This window comes from Mastigoproctus giganteus, chromosome 2 (genome assembly GCF_048544385.1).
Source record: "Mastigoproctus giganteus isolate SK-2022 chromosome 2, ASM4854438v1, whole genome shotgun sequence".
Lineage (NCBI taxonomy): Eukaryota > Metazoa > Arthropoda > Arachnida > Uropygi > Thelyphonidae > Mastigoproctus > Mastigoproctus giganteus.
The window spans coordinates 241,764,229-241,789,021 of NC_143576.1; the positions used below are offsets into that span (position 1 = coordinate 241,764,229).

Here is a 24,793-nt window from a genome sequence, read left to right on the forward strand (position 1 = left end):
ACACTCCTACTCTCAATTTTGATCTCCCAATGCTTAATGTCACACCAAACTGACTCGACATTGCACTCTCCAGCGATGTTGATTGGCTTCACTTCCTTGGATTTTATGTTTCTTAACAAATAGCATAACCCCTCCTCCCTTCCTATGTACATATTGTACTCCCCAAATTCTAGTTCTGCATTCCTTATATCTGTGTGACACTACATCTCTGATATCCCAACAATATCTGCCTTTGATGTTTTGAGCAATACTCAAATTCATCAAATTTATTAACCAAACTCCTAGCATTTGTGTATACGCAAGTATACATGCACCTGTTCCTATTCTTAGATACCCTAACACAATCCATGTGTTTACTTGTACCGCAATGACTCCCAGCAGTCTCTGAAATATCCTGCATCTTGTTTTCCAGGCTTCTTGTTTATTGTTTATTTGGTTTTTAGGAGCATTAGCAACTAAGGCCATATTGCTCCGGGAATATGCGGTGGTCATTCCCTGACCTTTCCGCATCCTCCGTATTTGGTGGTGACGGGCTCGAACCCCGGTCTAATCAAGAAGCGTAAGCTACGCACTGCTGCTCCTTCCCACCTGGCTACGGAGGCGCCTTCCAGGCTTCTGTTCATTCCAGTAGAAGCAGTGCAAGAATCACTTTCACCTCTGCTAGTGGCTACTGTTAATCTATTAGTCCTTGTATCCCCCCAAGCTAGCAGTTTTCCGACTCACCTAACAGTGCCTCGATAGCATCAGCAAATATTCTTCCACCCTTTCTATTTAAGTGTATCCCATCCTTGTAGAAGCAGTCTCTCCTGTTAACAAGTACACACCAGGCTGAAAAAATTCTACTCCTTGAGCCTTGCACAGTCCTTCCAGGGCCAAATTGATCGACAAGGCTCTCATCATATACTCCCTGCTATCGTGTCTGGGCAGAATTGCAGACACTTTCAAATTCAACCCTAATTCACAGCTTTTTTTCAACCTGTACTTGTTAAGTAATTCCACCAGTCTCCTACTCTTAATATCATTAGTGCCAACGTGTACAACAATATCACCTTTTGTGCCCTTACAAGATGATATCCGCTCTACAATCTTCAAATCTACAATCAGCTTTACAATCCAGATCTACAATCCGCTTTCCAGCCCGATTCTTACAATCCGATTCCAGATCTACAATCCGCTTTAACGACACAAGGGCTACTAAGTCCAAAATGTGTCTGTTCATCATTTATTCACAAGAAGCACATTGTTAGAGACGTTAAATTATATGCTCCTGTACAAGCCAGTATGTTTTAGATACAATAAAAGTTCTTCAATATTTGCTTCATTTCCTAAGAAATGAGATAAATCGGGTGATATATTCTACATGAAAAGTGACTGAAATATGTTTGACCGGATGATTGAACGTAAGGGATAATCAACCAGAAAATGACAGACCGTAAGTTGTGTCTGACAGGATTTCTCTTTCTGATGTTAAAAATGAAGATGAAAAGGGAAACAATTTCAAACTATCCAAAAGAATGTAACTCACCATCTCAATCCTTAGAACTTTGGAGAAATTCCAAGAATACTTTTAATGATTAAAAGAGAACTGTAGGAAGTATAGAGTCCTATGGATTTATCAAAATCTTAAAAAAAAAAAAAAAAAAAAAGTTAAAACATTTGCATACTTTCAATATTAATTCTATTCAACACATACCTCTTCTTCAACAGCTAACATTTTAACAATGTTCTGATGATTTAGTTTTTTCATAATTTCAAACTCTCGAACTTTAACTTCTTCTGAGCGCATATGACTTAACCTATTAAAACACTTAACAGCAACTGGCTCTCCTGACATCTAAAGGGAGAGATTTATTTGATTAAAACACTTTAGGTGGTTATATAAATACAGCATTATTCTGAAACAAAAAAAAACATTCTTCATCATAATGATGCTTCTCAGATTTATCAGCAATATTTCCTTAATTTTATCAAACTGCATGTAAATAGATTTGAACACTGAACAAGCTACTCTATCCCGTTTCAGTTGATTCATTTTGAGAGTATTTTAAACCTTTTGATTGTTAAAATATATAACATGGAATTTTACAGAGCTGATTACATTTTCTATATTTAATGACATTATCTGTATTGTATTATATGCATCTTTAAATTCAAATACATGATCCAAAATTGGTTAACAATGTTCTGTTCACATTCTGACAGAACCACTAGATCAGAGAAATTTACAAAAAATAATCAGTATAACAATGTATGCAATAATTAATTGTATTTAGTGGTCATGCAGGCCCAAACCATGGTCAGCTCAAATGCATGTGCTATTCCATGTGGTCTGCACATCCTATAGTTCAGTGGTTAACACGAGAATGCAGTAGCATGTATGTTAAAGTTGACCATGGTTCAGGCCACCATTTTAATTTTTTTAATACAGAAATTAAATATGCACCATGATCATTCAATTACATACACTAGTTATCAATCAACAATCAATGTAAAGTAAAGTTAAACATAAATAACCAATTTTTCTAAACTCACATGCCCAAAAATCTAGAGTAAGTGCCCCTCCTATTGACATTATATGAGTTCAGGAAGAATTTTCAGTTGAAGTTCCTGGTGCCAAAAGAGATTAGGCAAGCTAAGACAGATTATGAGAAGTCTTTGGTTAAGAAAAGTAGCTATTCTTTGCTTACACTAACACTGGCCCACTAGATATGAAATGCATAATCACTGATGATACTGTTCAGATTGCTGACAAAACTGAATAAGTATATTGGATATACATTCACAGTGAAGAAGTTTTTAGGGATGGGAATGCCAGACATATACCAAGTTATAAATGGAGCTAAATGATTTTGTGTTAATTGCAAAGACATTGGAAGAGAAAGAGCTGATGCTAAAAGCAAATAAGGCACCTGTGGCTGACAAAATTTATCTAATTATAAAAAAATAGGCAGCAAGAGAGGTAAGCAAACCATTGGCCATAATTATGAAAGCATCCTTAAATTCAAGGAAGGTCCCTATAGACTGAGCACATGCATGCACATCCTGTGCATGCAATGTACTCAGGAAGATCAAAGAGCAAAGTGAGTAATTACAGACTTGTAGGCTTAACTTCTGTTCAGGAGAAAATTCAGCAGTTAGTTTATTTTTGTATTTAGATAAGTATTTGGAAAGCTACAGCTTAATATTCAGATAGCCTTTCCTATCAATATTTTGGTGGATACTTAGTAACTTTTGTTGGGTAACTTACATTTAATTTTACTAGTGGCTAAAAGTATTATATTGTAAGTATTGAATCCATATCGTAAGTTTTCAGGAAGGCTACAGCTTAATATTCGGATAGCCTTTGTTACTGATATTTTGGAGGTAATTTCATAACTTTCATTCAGTAGCTTAAATTTAACTCCTTATTGATGTTTTGTCAACAGTTTAATTTCTGCAACATTTTGTTAAAATAAATTCTGTAATATACTGTGAATTTTAATTTCGTAATCTTTGTAAAGTTCAAATTTTACTTAAATTGTGATTGCTACAAGATCCACTTACAATACAAAGTCCCGGGACATCAGGACTCACACAGAAATGCCTGTGGGCATTTCTGCTGTGAGTCATGACTTCATTTGTACAGCCTGTGGCATGTATTTTAAGGCTAGTCTAGGAAACATACCTAGCTCACCTGGCGATTCTTTTCTTTGCAACTGATGTAAGAAGTGTACCAATCTCAAATTACAACTTGGTGCATTGCGAGAAGAATTTGAGTCACTGAAGAAATGAATGTTGCCCTAGAAACAAATGTAACTGGGAGCTTGTTGGAGACTCACGTATCTGCTGGCCTGCCAAATGATGCATCCCCAATTCGTGTCCCAGAAAAGAATAGTCAAGCGCAGACTGCACTGGTCAAAGGTTATCTAGTTTTATTGGGTGATTCTATTGTCAGAGAAATGGAAAATATTTTTTGTAATAAAGATAGATGGTCTAGAACCAGAGTGTGTTTTCCAGGAGCAATAATTGATGATGTTACCAAAAGATTGTAAGATTTTAAGAGATGTAAAGAGAGAATTATTATTCATGTGGGGACTAATGATATTAAACATACACGACCTGACCATCTGTTCGAAAAATATAGGACTTTGCTGAAAAAATGCTCTGTGAAATGCAGAACATGTATGTGTCTGCAATTCTGCCCAGACACACAAACAATGTCCTCACTTTCCAAAAGCATATCACTATAGGAGGGACTATATGCTGAAAGCCTTGTGGATTAACTGGAGGGAACTGCAAGGCTCTGGGGGGGGCTGTCAGCATGGCCCGAATTTGTAGGTAGTAGGAATCTGTATTGTAGAGATGGTATTCATTTGAACAAAAGGTGATGCAAGGATTTTTGCCAATATCATTAAGGATACCCTAAGGGTTCAGGGAAACCGAAGATGATACAGGTCAAAGAAATGATTGTACTTACCTCATGAATTCTTGTTTGTTGCTGCAACAGCCGATGTTGATAAGACGTTCTGAGGGTAGCAATATTTTAAATGAGAGGGAAGATATAGCTTTTTCATAATCTTCTATAGTAAACTATAGAAGATTACTTAGTCTCAACTGTGTCTACAGTAATGACACACCTATTGAAGTTATTTAGGATTGTATCCCAAATAACAGTAAAATGGCTGAATTTGAACTCCTGGTTAGGACAACTAATGTTGATATGCACTGGTGTACAAAATTTAAGGACCAGTCAGGTTTTCACCTGTAGCTTCTCATAGGAGTAGCCTGAATATGGGAAAAGCATACCAAAGGAACCTCGTGAGGTACAGAAATGATGAACGAAACAACACCGACACAACAACGGAAACAAAACGGTACAGAGGGACTTTATTCAAAAATGGCGATATAGCACTGGCTGCCATGATACAGATGCATCACTGCCAAAGATGGAACAAAGGGAAGAGGTGGTCCTCAGTAGGATACATGGCCACCCCTAATGTCGATGCAGGCTTTGCACCACCTGTCCATACTTAGAACAATGTTGTTGATAAGTTCTTGTGGTAACATCTTCCATTCTTCTGTCAGCGTCATCTTCAGCTGGTGAACATTTTCTGGTGGGTGTAGATGTGCTGCTAGGCATCTCCCCAGAGGGTCCCATATGTGTTCAATGGTATTTAGATCGGCGGAACAGGCAGGCCAATCCATACAAACCATGTCCTCACTTTCCAAAAGCATATCAACAGCTGCAGTGCGATGGGGTGTGGTGTTATCGTCCATAAACACAAACTTGGGGCCAATGGCACCTCAGAACAGATGCACATGGGGAAGGATTACCTCAGTACAGTAGGATGCACCGGTTACAGTACCGCCTTCCAGTATCTGGAGTTGAGTACATCCATTCAAGATAACACCTCCCCAGACGAGAACACCTCAACTGCCATATCGATCCCTTTCAGTGATGTTTGTGGGGTGATACCGTGTGCCAAACTCTTGCCAGATTAGCTGATGTCCAGAATCGCTGCTGAGACTGAATCTTCTCTCATCAGTAAAGAGTACCTTAAGTAAAGATTTTGTGGTTGTAACCTTTAGAAATAGTGTTGGTCCTTAAGTTTTGCACACCAGTGTAATAAGGCTAACAAAACATGGTGCCACCCGGAAATTGATGACAAGTTCCACTACGGTATGTATAATGTATTTAGGAAAGATAGGGAAGACAGAAGGGGTGGATGGGTCATGATTCTTATCAAAAGTAGTTTGAGCAAAAGAGCTTTTGCTGAGTCTGAAGTTATGTCTTCCAGCTTAGAATCTGTGTGGTGTGAGTTAGTCGGAAGCAAAGGAACAATGAGAGTGGGAGTAATTAACAGATCAGAAGATTGTGAAGAATATGATGAGGTTCTTTACATATGCAAAGTGCAAGCAAACATGAATGTCTTATTATGGGTGACTTTAATCTGCCCCATATTGATTGGAATAAGTGGGAGAGAAACTTGCGAAGAGGAAAAACTTTTTTTAAATAAACTAGATGATTATTATTTGTACCAGCATGTTAGAGAAAGTACTAGGGGAGAAAATATTCTTGACATCATTATTACTAATGAATAAGATGAAATCGCAGGAATTAAAGTACAGGAAACATTGTCAGGAAGTGATCATGCAATCGTCAGATGCTGGAAGACAAAGAAAGTTGTTGCAGTAGTTAAAGGTAAAGGTACGAGTTTTAACTTCAGAAGAGGGGACTTCCACAGTTTAAGGTACTATATGGCATCTCAGAATCGGTGGCGGGGGGTATACCAAGGGATTGAGAATACATTTGAATTATGGAATACTTTTAGAGCAAAAATCACAGAAAGCATTAGCATTAGTAGAGGCATACAATGCAAGAAAGCAAGCTTATTATACAGCATCAGCCAAAAAAAAAAAAAAAAAAACTCTTCTCATTTCACCCATCCATTCGCTCTAAATGTTTGTCTAGTTCTGGCTTAATCAAGCCTGCTAAATCCCTTCAAGGCCTTATACACCTCAATCAGATCACCTTGCAGATGCCTAGTCTCCAGACACTGCAATTTGCAGAACTTAAGCCTTTCTTTATAAGAGCACCCCTTTGTTCCCCTCATCAGTCTTGTTGCCCTTCTCTGTACTCATTCTAGCAACTCTACATCCTTCCTAAATGAGGCTTCCAGACCTGTACGCAGTACTCAAGGTGTGGCCTGACCATTGCCTTATACAAGGGAATAATCACCACCTTATCCCTGCTTGCAAAACTCCTGTATATCATTGACAAAACCGCATGACCTACTCTGGTAGCTTGTCTGCAGTGCATACATACCTTTAAGAAAATACTGCAGGAGTATGATGCCAAAATGGATAACTGCAGAGCTGGCTGGTCAAACAGAGCAGAAAAAGATAGCATGGGACAGTACAGGGTGATGAAAAGTACTGAAGCCTACAACATGTACAAGTTGATCTGTAATAGTACCACAAATAAGGTCAGGGAAGGCAAAGCAGTGTATAAGAAAGCTTTGGCTAAGAGAGCAAAGAATGGGGACAAGGAATTTTTCATGTATGTAAATACTACAAAGAAGAAAGCAATTCAGATCAAACCCATGTGCACTGGGTGTGGGTAAATCTTAGACAACCCAGCTGATGTTGCAGATGAACTGAACAGGTACTTTGCATCTGTCTTTACTGACGAAACACCCTTCATGCTGAGAAGAGGCTTTGTGTGAGTGAGACTGAGCCATATGAAATTAGTGATGTTGAAATCACAGATGACTTTATTAGAAAAACTCTTGAGCATAAAGGCAAGTAAGGTGCCCGGAGTTGATGGCATATACTCTGTAGTTTTGAGTGAGGGCACAAGGGAGTACATTGAACCATTGAGGTTAATTATGAGGGCATCTTTGGACTCAGGGGAGATTCTTTTGGATGGAAGTGCCAATGTATCACCAATATATAAAAGCAGTTCTAAGAGTGAAGTTGGTAAATACAGACCGGTTAGTCTGACTTCAATGGTAAGAAAAATGTTACAGGCAGTGATTAAGAGTGCAATCCAGGTACATTTAGACAGATATGGCATTCTGAAGGACACACAACATGGCTTTGTTAAGAGTAAATTGTGCTTAACTTAGTAAGCTATTCTGACAGTTATTTCAAGAGCTGGATTTAGGGAATAATTTCAACATAGTTTATTTGGATTTCAGCAAAGCATTTGATTCAGTCCCTCATGAGACATTACAGTATAAACTTGAACAGGTTGGGATTACTGGTAAGATTCTAAGATGGATTGCTGGGTGGCTGAGGGCAGATGGTTGTGATTAATGAATATTCTTCAGATTGGTATAATGTCAACAGGAGTGGGGTCCCTCAAGAACTGGTTCGTGGACCACTGTTTTTTCTCATTTTCATAAATGACATCAACAAAGGGATAAAAGGTGTGATGTGAAAATTTGCAGATGACGTAAAGATTGGCAGAGTTGTTAATGATCAGTGACAAGCAGTGCTCCTTCAGGATACCTTGACAGACTTCAAAGTTAAAAAAAAAAGCAGCTATGTTTTAATGCTGCTAAATGCAAGGTCTTACAATTGGTAATAGCAACCCACAAATAAATTCAACATGTTAGAGGGACAACCAGAGGGAGTAATACTCTTGATCTGATTATCAGCAGTGATTATTCATGCATTAATAGGAACTCTAACAGGAAGTTAAATGATTTTGTAATAATGGAAAAATAAGTAGAGGAGTCATTGGTTAAAGAAGCGATGCAGAATTACCTAGACAAGACTGCAGTAATAGTTCAGACACAGCATGGTTTTGTTAAGGGAAGTCTTGTCTGACCAATTTGACTGGAAACTACGTTGTGGTCACAAAGGAACTGGAGGCAAAAAATAATTTTGATATTACATACTTGGATTTCAGGAAAGCTTTTGATACTGTTGCACATGGAAAACTGCTTTACAAATTGGAGTGGTATGACATTAAGGGAAAGTTGCTGCAATGGATGAAGGGATGGTTGAGTGAGAGATGGCAGAGAATGGACACTGCTCTACATGGACTAATGTTATTAGTGGAGTCCCTATTGTGTAATAACAATGGTGCCGTGCCCATTGTTATTTAGTGTATTTATCAATGATATCATGAAGATATATCAGATCTAGCCAAGGAGGATGTCTTTGTGTGTGTGTGTGTGTGTGTGTGTGTGTGTGTGTGTGTGTGTGTGTGTGTGTGTGTGTGTGTGTGTGTGTGCGCGTGCGCGCTAGGTGCCTAGAGTGTTAAGAAATTAGGCGCCAACTCAGCATTCTGATAGGCATCTATGAGAGTTTGAGGTGTAGGGTAGATGCCCTAGAAGAAATTAATATGAGGGGCACATCAAGCTCTCAGCTAACCAACTCAATGCCAGAACTCACTCCTATGCATCACACAACATAGCGGCAATCTCCAAAGCAGAATGCGCTGGTCCCACAGGAGGTAAATATTGTAAGTGACTCTATTGTCAGGAAGACAGGGAATATATTATGCAAAAAAGGATTCGTGGAACAGGGGCAGGTTATATCTACAGGGGCAAAAGTTGATGATGTTATAGAGCAGATATCATCTTTTAAAGGCAGAAAAGGTGATATTGTTGTACACATTGGCACTTAAGAGTAAGAGACCTGCAGATTTACTTAATAAGTACAGGTCATTGTTAAAAAAAGGTCGTGGTTAGGGTTAAATTTGAAGGTGTTTGCAATTCAGCACAGACACGATAGCAGGGAGTACATGATGACAGCCTTGTCAATCAATTCGGCCCAGGAGAGATTGTGCAAGGCTCATGGGGTAGAATTTTTTTCAGCATGGCCTGTGCTTGCTAACAGGAGAGACTGCTTCTACAGGGACGGAATACACTTAAATAGAAAGGGTGCAAGATTATTTGCCGATTCTATTGGGGCAGTGTTAGGTGGGTCGGAAAACTGCTAGCTTTGGGGATTCACAGACTAAAACATTAATAGTGGCAACAGGCAGAGGCAAAAGTGATTCTTGCACTACTTCTATTAGAATGACCAGTAGCCTGGAAAGCAAGGTGCTGGAAATTTGCAGGATTACTGGGATTCACTGTGGAACAATTAATACATGGGCTGTGTTGGAGTAACTAAGAGTAGGAACAGGTGCATGTATATTTGCATGTACACCAATACTAGAAGTATAGTTAAATTTGATGAGTTTGAAGTGCTGGTCAAGACATCAAAGGCGGATATTGTTCAGATATCAGAGATGTGGTATCACACAGATATAAACAGTGTAGAACTGGAATTTGAAGAGTACAATGAGTACAGAAAAGACAGACGGGAAGGGAGGAGGGGTTATACTGTTGGTTCAGAAACACAAAATATAAGGAAGTGCATCCAATTGACACTGGTGGACAATGCAATGCTGACAAAAGCACTAGGAAAGGGAAAATGAGAGTAGGTGTGTGTTATAGGCCTAATGACTCTGATGAGTATAATGAAAAATTGTGCAGAGAAATACAGTAGACCAGTAAATCCAAATGTCTAATAATAAGGGCTTTTAACTTTCCAGATAATGACTGGAACTTGTCGGATGGTCACTCACACACTGGTAAGGCTTTTGTGGATTTATTGGATGATTGTATTCTACAGCAACACATTCGGGAGGCAACCAGAGGGAGTAATACTCTGAATCTGATTATCAGTAGTGATTCTTCATGCATTAAAAATCTACAAATAAAAGAACCTTTAACCTTAAGTGGCAGTGATCCAGCATGCTGATGTGGGATTTACTCAAAGAGGTAACTACCATCAGGTGTAAAGGGAAGAGTTTTTGCTTACAAAAAGGTGACAACAGTGGTCTCAGACAGTTTTAAATTCTATATAGTGGGATCAACTGATGATGGAAGCATTCAAAGAACTTATCTTGGAAGCTACTAGGCTTTACATACCAACTAAGAAATATTGTTCAAGGTTTAGGCCAAAATGGATGTCAGATGAACTAATGAGGCATATGGCAGAGAAGAAAAATGCATGGGATACTTACAAATTAACACATGACACAGAAGCCTATGATAGATACTATGATAGATACTATGATATGCAACCAAGTTACAAAGGAGGTTAGGCATGCGAAGGCAGATTACGAGAAATCCTTGGCAAGGGATGCAAAGAAAAACAGCAAAGAGTTCTTTACTTATGTAAACTCTAGAAGGAAGGGGATGAATCAGGTAGCTAACAAACTAAATGAATATTTTGCATCGACATTCACACATGAGGAGTTATTCAGCAAGGGGAACGCCAGAGGTGTATTCAACTCTAGCAGTAAGCTACAGAATCTTGAAATAACTGGGAGTAAAGTGGAGGAGAAACTGTTGAAGATAAACACAAGAAAGGCACCCGGGGTGGATGGGATCTATCCAGTTATATTAAAGGAGGCAGCAAAGGAAGTAAGCAAACCCTTAGCCATAATTATGAGAGCTTCCTTGGACTCAGGGGAGGTACCCATAGACTGGAAATGTGCAAATGTGACCCCAATTCACAAAGGAGGATCAAAGGCTGACACAAGTAATTATAGACCTGTGAGCTTAACTTCTGTTCCAGGAAAATTAATGGAGGCACTGGTTAAAGAAGCACTGCAGGATCATTTAGACAAGACTTCAGTTATAGCTCAGACACAGCATGGTTTTGTTAAGGGGAAGTCTTGCCTGACCAACTTGATTGGATACTATGATGCAGTCACAAAAGAACTGGATGCAGGGAATAACTTTGATATTATATACTTGGATCTTAGAAAGGCTTTTGATACTGTTGCACATGGAAGACTGCTACACAAATTGGAGCAGTGTGACATTGGAGGCAAATTGCTGCTATGGATAAAGGGGTGGTTGAGGGGGAGAAGACAGAGAGTGGTAATCAATGGACACTGCTCATCGTGGACTAATGTTATTAGTGGAGTCCCTCAGGGCTCAGTGTTGGGTCCATTATTGTTTTCTGTATTTATAAATGATATTGATGATGGTATATCAAGCTTAATGTCCAAGTTTGCAGATGATACAAAGGTTGGCAGGGTTGTCAAGGACACTACTGACACTATGCTGCTGCAACTGGATCTGGAAAGGTTGAGCAGATGGGCTGAGAGGTGGCAAATGAAGTTTAACATTGACAAATGTAAAGTACTACACATGGGAAACAGCAACCCCAGAGCAACGTATCAACTCTGTGGTACTACACTGACAGTGGTAGAGAATGAAAGGGACTTGGGGGTGGTTGTGCAGGCAGATATGAAGTTCTCTGAGCAGTGCAGACGGGCTGCAAGAGTAGCTCATGGAGTATTGTCAATGATATACAGGAATTTTTCCAGCAGGGATAAGGAGGTGATTATTCCATTGTATAAGGCAATGGTCAGGCCACACCTAGAGTACTGTATGCAGGTCTGGAGGCCCCATTTCAAGAAGGATGTAGAGCCGCTGGAACGAGTACAGAGAAGGGCAACAAGATTAGTGAATGGAACAAAGGGGTGCTCTTACGAAGAAAGGCTTAAGTTTTGCAAATTACAGTGTCTGGAGACTAGGCACCAGCGAGGTGATCTGATAGAGGTGTATAAAGCCTTGAATGGTTTAAGCATGCTCAATGCTGATGGGATTCTTCCTCTAGCTCAGAAAAATCACCTGAGAGGGCATAAATTCAAATTGAGGAAAGACAGATGTAGGATAGACGTGCGGAAATTTGCCTTTAGCCAGCGGGTGGTTGGTTGGTGGAACTTCCATCCCTTGTGGTGGAGGTTGATAGCCTAAATAAGTTTAAGGCTCAGCTGGACAGGTATTTTGAACGAACAGAGGGGTGAAGTGGAAGTGGGTTTTTTTTTTTTTTTTTTTGGCTGATGCTGCATAAGCTTGCTTTCTTGCATCAAATGCCTCTACTAATGCTAATGTTACCAATGGTGAATTCTAAATGGGAAGCCTTCAGGGACTTAATCTTGGAGGCTACTAGGCTTTTAATTCCAACTAAGAAATATTGTTTAAGGTTTAGGCCTAGATGGATCTCAGATGACCTAGTGAGACTTGTGGTAGGGAAGAAAATACATGGGATGTATATAAATTATCAGATGACACAGAAGCCTATGGCAGATATAAGCTAGTCTGTAATCAAGTTACAAAGGAGGTTAGGCAGGCAATGACAGATTTTGAAAAATTTTTGGCAAAGGATGCAAATAAAAACAGTAAAGTTCTTTACTTGTGTAAACTCTAGAAGGAAAGGGCTGAATTAGATTGGTCCACTTAACATAGAGGTTTGATTATTGATTATCCTGCTCAAGTAGCTGATAAACTGAGTATTTTGCATCTACATTCACACATGAAGAGCTATTCAAGGAGGGGAATTCTAGAAGTTTATCTAACTCTAACAGGAAGCTAAGTGATTTTGTAATAATGGAGAGCAAAGTGGAGGAAAAATTGTTGTAATTGAATATAAGGAAGGCACCTGGGGTGGATGGGATCTATCCAGTTATATTAAAGGAGGCAGCAAAGGAAGTAAGCAAACCCTTAGCCATAATTATGAGATCTTCCTTGGACTTAGGGGAGGTCCCCATGGACTGGAGGTGAGAAAATGTATCCCCAGTTCACAACGGGGAATTCAAAAGTTGACACAAGTAACTATAGACCTGTTAGTTTAACTTGTGTTCCAGGGAAAATAATGGGGTCATGGGTTAAAGAAGCATTGCAGGATCATCTAGACAAGACTGCAGTAATAGTTAAGACACAGCATGGGTTTGTTAAAGGGAGGTCTTGTCTGACCAGTTTGATTGGATTCTATGATGTGGCCACAAAGGATCTGGATGCAAAAAATAATTTTGATATCATATACTTGGATTTCAGGAAAGCTTTTGATATTGTTGCACATGGAAGACTGCTGTACAAATTGCAGCGGTATGGCATTAAGGGCAAGTTGTTACAATGGATAAAGGGATAGGTGAGTGGACAGAGAGTGGTAATCAATGGAAGCTGTTCTTCGTGGACTGATGTTATTAGTGGAGTCCCCCAAGATTCGGTGCTGGGCCTATTGTTGTTTTGTGTATTCATCAATGATATTGATGAAGGTACACCAGGCTTAATATCAAAGTTTGCAGATGATACAAAGGTTGGCAGGGTTGTTAACAACGATAAAGAAAGTATGCTACTGAAACAGGATCTACGTAAGTTGGAAAAATAGGCTGAGAAGTGGCAACTGAAGTTTAACATTGATAAATGCAAAGTACTGATACGGGTAGCAGAAACTCAAGAGAAACGTACCAACTGTGTGGTACTACACTCTGGGAGGTGGAGAATGAAAAAGACCTGGGAGTAATTGTGCACTCAGATACGAAGTTCGCTGAGCAGTGCAGAAAGGTCATGGAGTCTTGTCAATGATATATAGGAATTTTGCTAGCAGGGATAAGAAGGTGATTATCCCATTGTACAAGGCAATGGTCAGGCCACACCTTGAGTACTGTGTACAAGTCTGGAGGCTTCATTTTAGGAAGGATATAGGGTTGCTGGCATGAGTACAAAGAAGGGCAACAAGATTGGTGTGGGGAACAAAGGGTGCTCTTACCAAGATAGGCTTAAGTTCTGCAAATTGCAGTGCCTAGAGACTACGCACCTATGAGGTGATCTGATTGAGGTGTATAAGGCCTTGAACGGGTTGAGCAAGCTCAATGCTGATGGGATTATTCCTCTTTCTCAGATTATGAACCTGAGAGGGCAGATTCAAATTGTGGAAAGACAGTTGTAGAAGAGATGTGTGAAAATTTGTTTCTAGCCAGCAGGTAGTCTCTTGTTGTGGAAGTTGAAAGCTTAAATAAATTTAAGGCTGAGCTAGACAGGCATTTGGAGTGAATGGATGGGTGAAATTGGAAGGGTTTTTTTTATTGGCAGATGCTGCATAAGCTTGCTTTCTTGAATTGTATGACTCAATTAATGCTAACTATAAAAGGGTATTTTTCTAAAATACCCTTTTAAAGTTTTTAAACCAGATACTACAGAGTTGGTATATCTATGTTTTCTTAAAGAAGACATATCAGTTTATTGCTTGAAAAACAAAAACCTGAAGACAAAAGTTGCATACTGTGACATGAGAAAGTGACGATTATTCAGAAATTTGAAAAATGTTATCTTTTCTAGAAAACTAATTGTGTCTTGTAAGCAAACATAAAAATATGAATAGTAGAATATAGTTATATGTGATTCAAATTACACAAAAAAAATACAACTTAACAAATAATAATACCTCGAGGAATAACTGATAAAAACAGTTACTTGGAAATAATATTAATTTTTTATATTATTATAATAAATTATTTACATTCAAAAATTGACAATACACACAACCTGAACATCAAAATTAACCAAAGACCCAAACTGCAACCTGATTAACAATTTTACATGTGTATCTGATCCGATGTAGGACTCTAGAACTGGGCACACCTTGCCATGTGTATGTATGGTACACCTAAAAGTTTTTATCACTTTTAAAACAAATTTAAATACATCATTTCCTCTCCCCTAAACTAATGGAAAAAAATGTATCTGAAAAAAAACCCTAAATCTCTCAAATAATTGTTAATTCATTTCACAAATATACATGGTCTCATTTCTGATCTCAACAATACCCACTTCCATCTACAATCTTCTATGTCCTGGTTACTTTTTCCAACAGAATCTCAATTATTAATTAACTCGACAACCACCCCAGTTATATTCTGTTTTTCTTATTTTCTATAAGCGAAATTGTATATTTGCCCTGGCTCTTTAATATTTTATTTAAAGTAACTTAATAGCACTTTATTAGTTATTTTCATTTTAAAACCTGAAATATAAGGTATTTTCAATTTTTATTCATTCTGTTTGATAAACAATTCTTTTGTTGAAGAACCACTAAAACCTAGGAGACGTTAAAATACTCCTCCATAATAATTTTTTCTTAGTCTGTCCATGAAGTCATTAATAATAATAATAATAATAATACTATAAAAAAACAAATTAATGAACTTTAAGAAAAGTTAACACACTACACTTTACCTTATGAATGCCTTGATAAACAAAGCCAGTGGCTCCTTTTCCCAAGGAATAAGTGGTGTTCCAAACATAATGCAAAGATCCATGTAAATAGGACATGATTTATACTTTTATAACACTATAAATAAATAAAAGCATATAATTAATAATAAACTCAATAATAATAATAATAATCCTAAATCTTGAGATCATGAAAATCTTATCACAATAGTAAAAGGTAAAATGGGTATATCCTCACTGAGTACACATTTTGATATGAGGTATGATCTAAATGTTCAGGGACCAAACTAATATTTAAGAAATGATGAAGCTTACCAGCTATTCAGATGGATCTCCTTCAAAGTAGCCTCCTTGATATTGCACACACAGATTTCAATGCTTCTGTAACTTCTGGAAGCATTCCTGATAGGCTTATTTTGGAACTGCTAGTAGTCCCTGTCACGTTCTGAATAATTTCCTCAGCTATAGCAAATCTATAATTTTTCAAGGAAGCTTTAAGCTTAGGAAACAAACAAAAAAAAAAAAAATCAGAGGGAGCTAAATTCAGAGAGTATAATGGGTGGGAGAGACCATGGTGATGAAGTGCTTCACAAGACATTCTTGAGTGGAAAGTGCCATGTGTTCCAGGGGCATTATTATGATGCAAGCACAAACTTTCAAAAGCTCACTCTTCTGTCTGTTTTCTCCGAATGGCATTACACAATCATCAGAAAACTGCTTTATGGTATTTCTGGTTTGCTGTTTGACTACGGAGGACAAATTCATAATGAACAATGCTTAGAGAAGATGCAATCTTACATTAAGAGAACTCTCTTTCTGGGTCACAGCATGTGCACACACTTTGTCACTAGTAATGATGGAAGAAACAAGGTATGGGCCGGTGCCTCCGTAGCCAGGTGGGCAGGAGCAACAGTACGTAGCACACGCTTCTTGATTAGACCGGGGTTCAAGCCCGTGACCACCAAATACGAAGGATGCAGAAAGGTCAGGGAATGACCACCGCATATCCCCGGAGCAATATGGCCTTAGTTGCTAATGCTCCTAAAAAAAACCAAATAACAAAAATAACAGGTATGGGTCATTTTGACAAAGATCCTGACATGCCAATTTCACTATCAACTTCGCAGATAGTTAAACATTGATGACTCTCAATTAGATCACATGCACAAGCAGCAAAATCACTGGATTTTGAAGGCGAAGGATGGTCAGAGTGAGGATCGTGTTCAACGGACAAGTCACTACCTTTAAAATTGTGAACCACTGAAAAGTTTTTGAAAGTCACCAGAAGCTATTTTTAACATTTCAAGAGTTTCCATACTTTTCCTCTAATTTAAACAAAGTTTAATGCAAATTCATGGCTTAATAAAATTACTCACTTTAAAATGCAATGAAACATATGAATACCTATTCAATGGGTGCTAATTCAGACCAATTACAGATAAATGGGCAATTCATACATTACTATGCTGAGATGAGCTACTGAATATCTGCTTGCCATGTTCTTTGTTATTGATTGATTGATGCTTATCACTACAATGTCACAATTTCACTACACTTTTTGATCCTTGTATTGAATATTCATAAATAATACTAATAAATCACTATCAGCATGAAACTAGTTCAAGATGATAATTGTCTGATAATGATAATAACTAGTTACAGATGATATATTCATTGCAGCTGTATTGTCATACCAACTGTTTGTAAGCAGGCATATGCAACAGATTTTGGGGGGGTGGATAACATTACATTTTAAGTTACTTCATAATACTTGCTAGACTGTTAAGACTCTCCTTTCATTATACAGTATCCCCCCCATCCCCCAAGAAAAATTCCTAGAAAAGTGCAGGAAGAATACTCACTTTAATCAGAAATGTCCATCTTTCAGTGTACATAAATACAGTAAAGCATCAATAATCTGAACTAATTAGGACTGGGGGCAGTTCGGATTTCTGATTTGTTTAGATTTTTGAACTAATCAGAAATACAGTTCTGATGACTAAAAAAAAGTTTAGTAAGTTTAGAAATAAAACACTAAGTTGTACTTATGTATTTTTATTCATAGGTATCAAAATAAATGGAACTTTCAGTCACAATAACATATATGTATAGGCCTTTTATTTTTTGCTGCACCATTTTCAAACTCGTTTATTTGCTGCCAGATTTCTTTACTCTTTTCATCAAGAGTAATTGAGTTAGAGAGTATTCAGTTTGTTGCTTGTAGCCAGCCCTTATGAGTAGCACAGTTGGTAGAGTCACTGTCCTCCCCACCCTGGGTGAAAAGACCTGGGTTTGAGTCCTGTCAATGATGGAAGGAATTTTTATGGGCCTTTTTCACAATGTGACTGAGTTAGTCTATCTCAAGCAAGGGTAGCATGGTTTTTCTCACCGAAACTCGGGTTTTTCATCCAGCAAACAGAAAACCAACCACAGAATACACGGAGAAATATGGTCTTAGTTGCTGATGCTCCCAGGACCCAACTACAACCAACAACAACAAACAGAATCTTCGAGGGATGAGTCATTAGCTGTTCTCATAGTTTTTTTTTTTTTTTTTGCACTATCATCTGAATCAAGTTTCTATGAGAACTTTAAAATTTTTTCCTTCTTGTTTTTAATGTCTGTTACGGTTGACTTTCCAACGTCGTAAAATCTTGCTAACAAAGACCCGCTTTTGCCCTTTGAAAGTCTGTTTAAATTCTCAATCTTCAATTTATTTATTAAAAATTTCTGCTTTCATTTAAAAGACAAAGACCATAACTTCAGTACGGTAAAATAAAATTCTGCAAAATGTTCAGAATCTCCTCATCCCTATATCTAAACTTTGTAAACATTTTACTCCGTATGTCACTTGCACTATTCGTGTTAGTTTCAATTTCTGCCTGCCATGTTCTTTGTTATTGATTGATGCTTATCTGTTACACCCCAGAGACTCACATCTGGTGAGTATTGGCATTGCACACCCAGGGTCAAAAGCTGGATATCATCATTCTTCTCTTTCTTGGTGATTCCTTTCTACTTCTCTCTCTCTCTCAGGATAACTCGGAAATATTTTTTTCCTAGTGCAGCATAAGCCTCAGGCTTCCTTGCACCATATGGCTAATAATAATAATAATAATAATAATTTTAGATTTTACAACCCAAAAAAAAAAAATGTCAGTGAACAGAAGTATCAGATTACAAAGTGTTATGTTTAGTTAGTAGTTATGTATATTAATTAAGCTATGAACGTATGAATAAATTTATTTTTATTACCTGTTGATAACATTCTTCTGATTTTCACATATTTAATTTTGTTAATTGGTAAGGTAAAACAAAGATATAAATTTGTGCTTTATATCTTCCTTTTTATAGCCTGTGGATAATACTCCACTGATTTTCGCTTCTTACAATTGCCGCTTAATAGAATCAAAATTCAATTCGTAAATGTGATCACAATAACCAGCACTTATTGCAATTATTTCATGGCACCAGCATGAAAATAAAAAAAAAATAATAATAATAATAAAAGCTGGCGCGTTCGGATTACAGACGTTCGGATTTTTGACGCTCTACTGTATGTACGATCCCAGATTTTATTTTATTAAACTTTTAAAATAAAAAATATAATTTATTAATTTGAATTTAATAAACAAGTAGCAATAATTATTACATACGGGCAACCCCCGTATAACACAGTACTTCTACAACACGGTTTCACTCTAACGCGATTGATAAATTGCAGCAATCCTCGCACGACACAGTAAAATATAACACTGTTAGAGAATTGCAGTAAATCTCGCATAACAGGGTATTTTTGAGTTTTTCTGCAGGGAAACTCTGCTATTATGTTGGATGTAATTTTTCAACATTTCCACTCTTTTTGAATCCCCACTGTTGACTCGCTAGTCAAAAAAAAAAAAAAAATATTGATAAATCCCTGTATTTTATTTTGTTGGGAAATCTCCATGTTACGTTCTGTGCTGTTGAACTTGTGGAAAAATCTAGATTTCAAAGTTTTATTACTATTGGATAGCACACCAGGAAATACAAAAGATTTAAGTCATCCAAACACTGAAGTTTTATTCCTACCACCACAGTTGTACTAGGTTAATACAACTTCATTCATTCAACCATTAGATCAAGGCATTATACATCTTTAAAAATCCTTCCATCAGAAAATCGTTTCAATGGATTTTGGAAAAAAATTGATTCTGAATCTATTGAAGTAATGGAGGCATGGAAACATTCCTCAATTGTGGAAATATGGTCGAACCGGCATGAATCGGTGCGATAGTAAAACTTGCCCCCCCTCCTTTTTTTTTTTTTAATCTATACCTTCAATGGCAAATTATCTAGTTTTAATGTTTTCCAGGCTTCTGTTACTGGGATCACTATAATTTTACCTTTTACAGCTATTATATGATGATATCCTATTAAAGGATGTCATCGTCATCATTATTATTATAATCAAAAATTTGTGCAAAAGGTAACTATAAATTATATACTTATCAATTTTAATTTAATATTAGTAGTAGAAAATGATGCAAGGAAACAAGCTTATATAGCATCACCAAAGAAGAAATTCCCACTTCACATACCAGCACCTCTAATAATTTGTCTAATCTTTCCTTAAATTTATTCCAACTATCCATTTCCACCACACCAGGTGGCAGTTTATTCCAACAGTGAATTACTCCCTAACTGAAAACAATTTTTGCATATTTATCTATCAAATAACCTTTCTCAATTTAAATGTGTGTATGTGTGTGTGTGTGTGTGTGTGTGTGTGTGAGAGAGAGAAAGAGAGAGAGAGAGAGCATAAGGATGGCAACAGCATTTAGTTTATGAATCCATTTAAAGCTTAAAAGAAATTCTCAATCAGGTCTCCTAGCAGGTGTCTAGTTTCATGGCACTGCAATTTGCAAAAATGAAGTCCTTCGTAGGAGAGATCCTTTTGTGCCCCTGAATAATTTGCTCTGCTTTTGTACTATACACAATTAATAACCAAAAATTTTGTTTGGTGGGGCTGCTCGTACATTTTACATTAGTAGTGTTTACAAGCAGACACATGACAATATATTATATAATATAAACAAAATATTCTTGGGAGACTATCCCCATCAGTCCCCTCATGTGAGTGCATCTATGATGCCAATTAATGCTTATCACCAGTAGCATATCATCACAAGCTTTGTCTCTGTTGAAACAACTTTTATGTAACATTCTCATCGTTTTCTTTTGCTTTAGTTTCCCCCCCCCCCCAAGGAGTTCTTGTTACTGGTGTATAGAACACAGGATGATATAGTAGTAGTAGCAGGAGTAGTAACAGCAATGATGCAAGAAAGCAAGCTTATGTAGCATCAGCAAAAAAAACCCTATACAGTTCACCCATCTGTACCCTCCAAGAAAAGTTGCTCCTTCAATTTTCCAACAATCAACAACATGCTAGCTGAAAAGAAACCCATACATCTATCCTGCAACAATCCTTCCTCAAATTGAATTCATTACCCCCCCCATGTGTGTAGTCTTGGCAAGAGGAAGAATGCTTTTAACATTTAGCTCACTCAATCCATTCAAGGCTTTAAGCACCTCAATTAGATCTTCCCACAGGTGACTAGTCACAAAACACTGCAATTTGCAGAACTGAAACCTTTCTGGGCAAGAGGAGCACCCTTTTGTACCCTTCACCAATCTGGCTGTCTTCTCTGCACCCATTCCAGAAGATCTACACCTTTCAAAAAGTGAGGCCTCCAGACCTGTATACAGTACTTAAGATGTGATGTAGCCATGGCCTTATACAAAGGGATAACACCACCTTATCCCCTAGCAAAGTTTCTGTATATCATTGACAAAACCCCATGAGCAGTCCTGGCAGCATGTCTGCACTGCTCAGAGAATTTCATGTCTGACTACACAATTACTCCCAGGTCTTTTTCATTCTTCACTACCCTGAGTGTAGTACCACACAGTTGATAAGTTACTCTGGGGTTACCATATGCAGTACCTTGCATTCGTCAAACTTCAACTGCCATTTAGCATTAGCATTAGTAGAGGCATTTGATGCAAGAAAGCAAGCTTATGCAGCATCAGCCAAAAAAAAAAATAAATAAATAAAAAATAACCACTTCCACTTCACCCCTCTGTTCGTTCGAAATATCTGTCCAGCTGAGCCTTAAACTTATTTAGGCTATCAACTTCCACGACAAGGGATGGAAGTCTGTTCCACCAACCAACCACCCGCTGGCTAAAGGCAAATTTCCTCATGTCTATTCTACATCTGTCTTTCCTCAATTTGAATTTATGCCCTCTCAGGTGATTATTCTGAGCAAGAGGAAGAATCCCATCAGCATTGAGCATGCTCAAACCATTCAAGGCTTTATACACCTCTATCAGATCACCTCGCTGGTGCCTAGTCTCCAGACACTGTAATTTGCAAAACTTAAGCCTTTCTTCGTAAGAGCACCCCTTTGTTCCATTCACTAATCTTGTTGCCCTTCTCTGTACTCGTTCCAGCAGCTCTACATCCTTCTTGAAATGAGGCCTCCAGGCCTGTATACAGTACTCTAGGTGTGGCCTGACCATTGCCTTATACAAGGGAATAATCACCTCCTTATCCCTGCTAGAAAAATTCCTATATATCATTGACAATACACCATGAGCTACTCTTGCAGCCCGTCTGCACTGCTCAGAGAACTTCATATCTGCCTGCACAACCACCCCCAGGTCCCTTTCATTCTCTACCACTGTCAGTGTAGTACCACAGAGTTGATACGTTGCTCTGGGGTTGCTGTTTCCCATATGTAGTACTTTACATTTGTCAATGTAAAGTACTACATACGGGAAACAGCCCATCAACCCAATTTCCTAGCTCTTGTTGCAGCAACTCACCCTGATGACTGTTGTTAACCACACTGCCAACCTCAACCTTTGTATCATCTGAAAACTTAGACATATACCTACTTAGACATAAGGCTGATATACTTCCATCAATATCATTGATAAATATTGAGAACAATGGGCCTCGCACTGAACAGTGGGCCCTCCACAAATAATATTAGTCCATAAAGAGTAGTTTGCAGTGATAACCACCATTTTTTCCACTTAAACATCCCTTTATCCATATCAGTAACTTTCCCTTAATATCATCACATTGCTCCAGTTTATTCAACAGTCCTTTATGCGCAACAATATCAAAAGCATTCCTAAAATCCAAGTATATGCTGATGCAAAAATTACTTTTTGCATCCAGTTCCTTGGTCACTGCATCATAGAATCCTATCAGATTGGTTAGACAAGACTGCCCCTTAACAAATCCATGGTGTGGTTGCAGTATAATTGCATGCCTGTCCATATGGTCCTGCATTACTTCTTTAGCCAGTGATTCCATTATTTTCCCTGGAACAGATGTTAAGCTAACAGGTCTGTAATTACTCATGTTGCCTTCTGATCTTGCTTTATGAATTGAGGATACATTCACATGTCCAGTCTATAGGGACCTTTCCTGGATCCAAGGATGCTCTCATCAGAGCCATGTCGACCACCTTCAACAGTTTCTCTTCCACTTTCCTTTCAATTATCACAAAGTCTTCAGCACCTTGTTAGAGTTTTATAAATTTCTGGCATCCCCTTCCCCAAACAATTCCTCATGTGTGAATGTAGATGCAAAATACCTATTCAATTCCTTCCCAACCTGAGCAGAGTCATCAACAGTTAACCCATAAACGTCAAGTGGCCCAATATGAATCAACCCCTTCTTTCTACTGTTAATATAAGCGTAGCAGTCTTAGCTGTTTTTCTTTGCCAGAGACTTCTCATAATCTGCCTTAGCTTGCCTAACATCCTTTGTAACTTGATTAAAAACTAATTTATATCTACCATATTCTTCTACATCTTTTTTTTTTTTTTTTTGGCTGATGCTGCATAAGCTCATACACTTGCTTTCTTGCATCACATGCCACTACTACTACTACATCCCATGCACTTTTCTTCTCTGCCATGTGTCTCAATAGTTCATCTGACATCAATTTAGGACTAAACCTTGAAAAGCATTTCTTCATTAGTATGAGAGGCCTAGTAGCTTATTTGATTACTACCCTGAATACTTCCCATTTAAAATTTGCTGTTGGTAACATCATCAGTTGTTCCCACTGCACACAATTTAAAAACTGTCTGAGACCACTGTTCTCAACTTTACGACAGCAAAACTTTTCTCCTTAATCTTGACAGTAGTTATGTTTTTAATTAAATTCCACATTAGTACACCGTGATCACTGCCACACAGTCAGTGTTTTACCTGCAGATTCTTAATTCATTAAGAATCACTGCTGATAACCAGATCATGAGCAATGTTCCTCTTGTTGCCTCTGTAACATGCTGCTATTGAAAACAGTTATCCAAGAAATCCACAAAGGTCATGCTAGCGTGAGTGACCAACCCACAAATTATGCCACTGCTCTTACCACCTCTTTAAAAAATAATCAAATACAATCTACTAATGGGTGGGCATTACATTAGTAGAGGCATATGATGCAAGAAAGCAAACTTATACAGCATCAGCCAAAAAAAAAAAAAAAAAAAAAAAAACACTTCCCATTTCACCCATCCATTAACTCCAAAAGTTTGTCCACCTCTTCCTTGAATTTATTTAAGCTATCAACTTCAACAACGATACATGGAAATTTGTTCCAGCAATCAACTACTCGCTGGCTAAAGGCAAATTTCTGCACATCTATTTGACAACTTGTCTTTCCTCGATTTCAGATTATGCCTCCTCAGATTTGTAATCTGAGCAAGAGGAAGAATCCCATCAGCACTGAGCCTGCTCAATCCATTCAAGGCCTTATACACCTCAATCAGATTGCCCCGCAGGTGCCTAGTCTCTAGATGCTGCAATTTGCAGAACTTAAGCCTTTCTTCCTCTTACTCAGATTACAAACATGAGGGAGCATAAACTGAAATTGAGGAAAGATAGTTGTCGAATAGTTGTGCGCAATTTTCCTTTAGCCAGCGGGTAGTTGATTGCTGAACAAATTTCCATCTGTCATTATGGAAGTTGATAGCTTAAATAAACACAAGGCAAAACTAGACAAGCGTTTGGAATGGATGGCTGGGTGAAATGGGAAGTGTTTATTTTTTTTTGGCTGATGCTATATAAGCTTGCTTTCTTGCATGATATGCCTTTACTAATGCTAATCTCCAGATGATGCAATTTTCAGAACTTAAGCCTTTCTTCATAAGGGCACCCCTTTGTTCCCCTCACTAGTCTTGTTTCCCTTCTCCATACTAGTTCTAGCAAC

At 37.9% G+C, this 24,793-nt stretch overlaps 1 protein-coding gene across 1 annotated transcript in view; it reads right to left on the reverse strand.

Moving 5' to 3' along the window:
• Positions 1–24,793, reverse strand: part of IKKepsilon (I-kappaB kinase epsilon) — a 217,132-nt gene that overhangs the window by 190,617 nt on the left and 1,722 nt on the right. The window contains exons 2-3 of the mRNA XM_090369072.1: positions 15,519–15,633; positions 1,694–1,834 (exon numbers count right to left, since the gene is read on the reverse strand). Of these exons, the coding sequence (XP_090225198.1) occupies positions 1,694–1,834; positions 15,519–15,614 (237 nt within the window). The 5' untranslated portion in view covers positions 15,615–15,633. The remainder of the gene's footprint in view (positions 1–1,693; positions 1,835–15,518; positions 15,634–24,793) is intronic.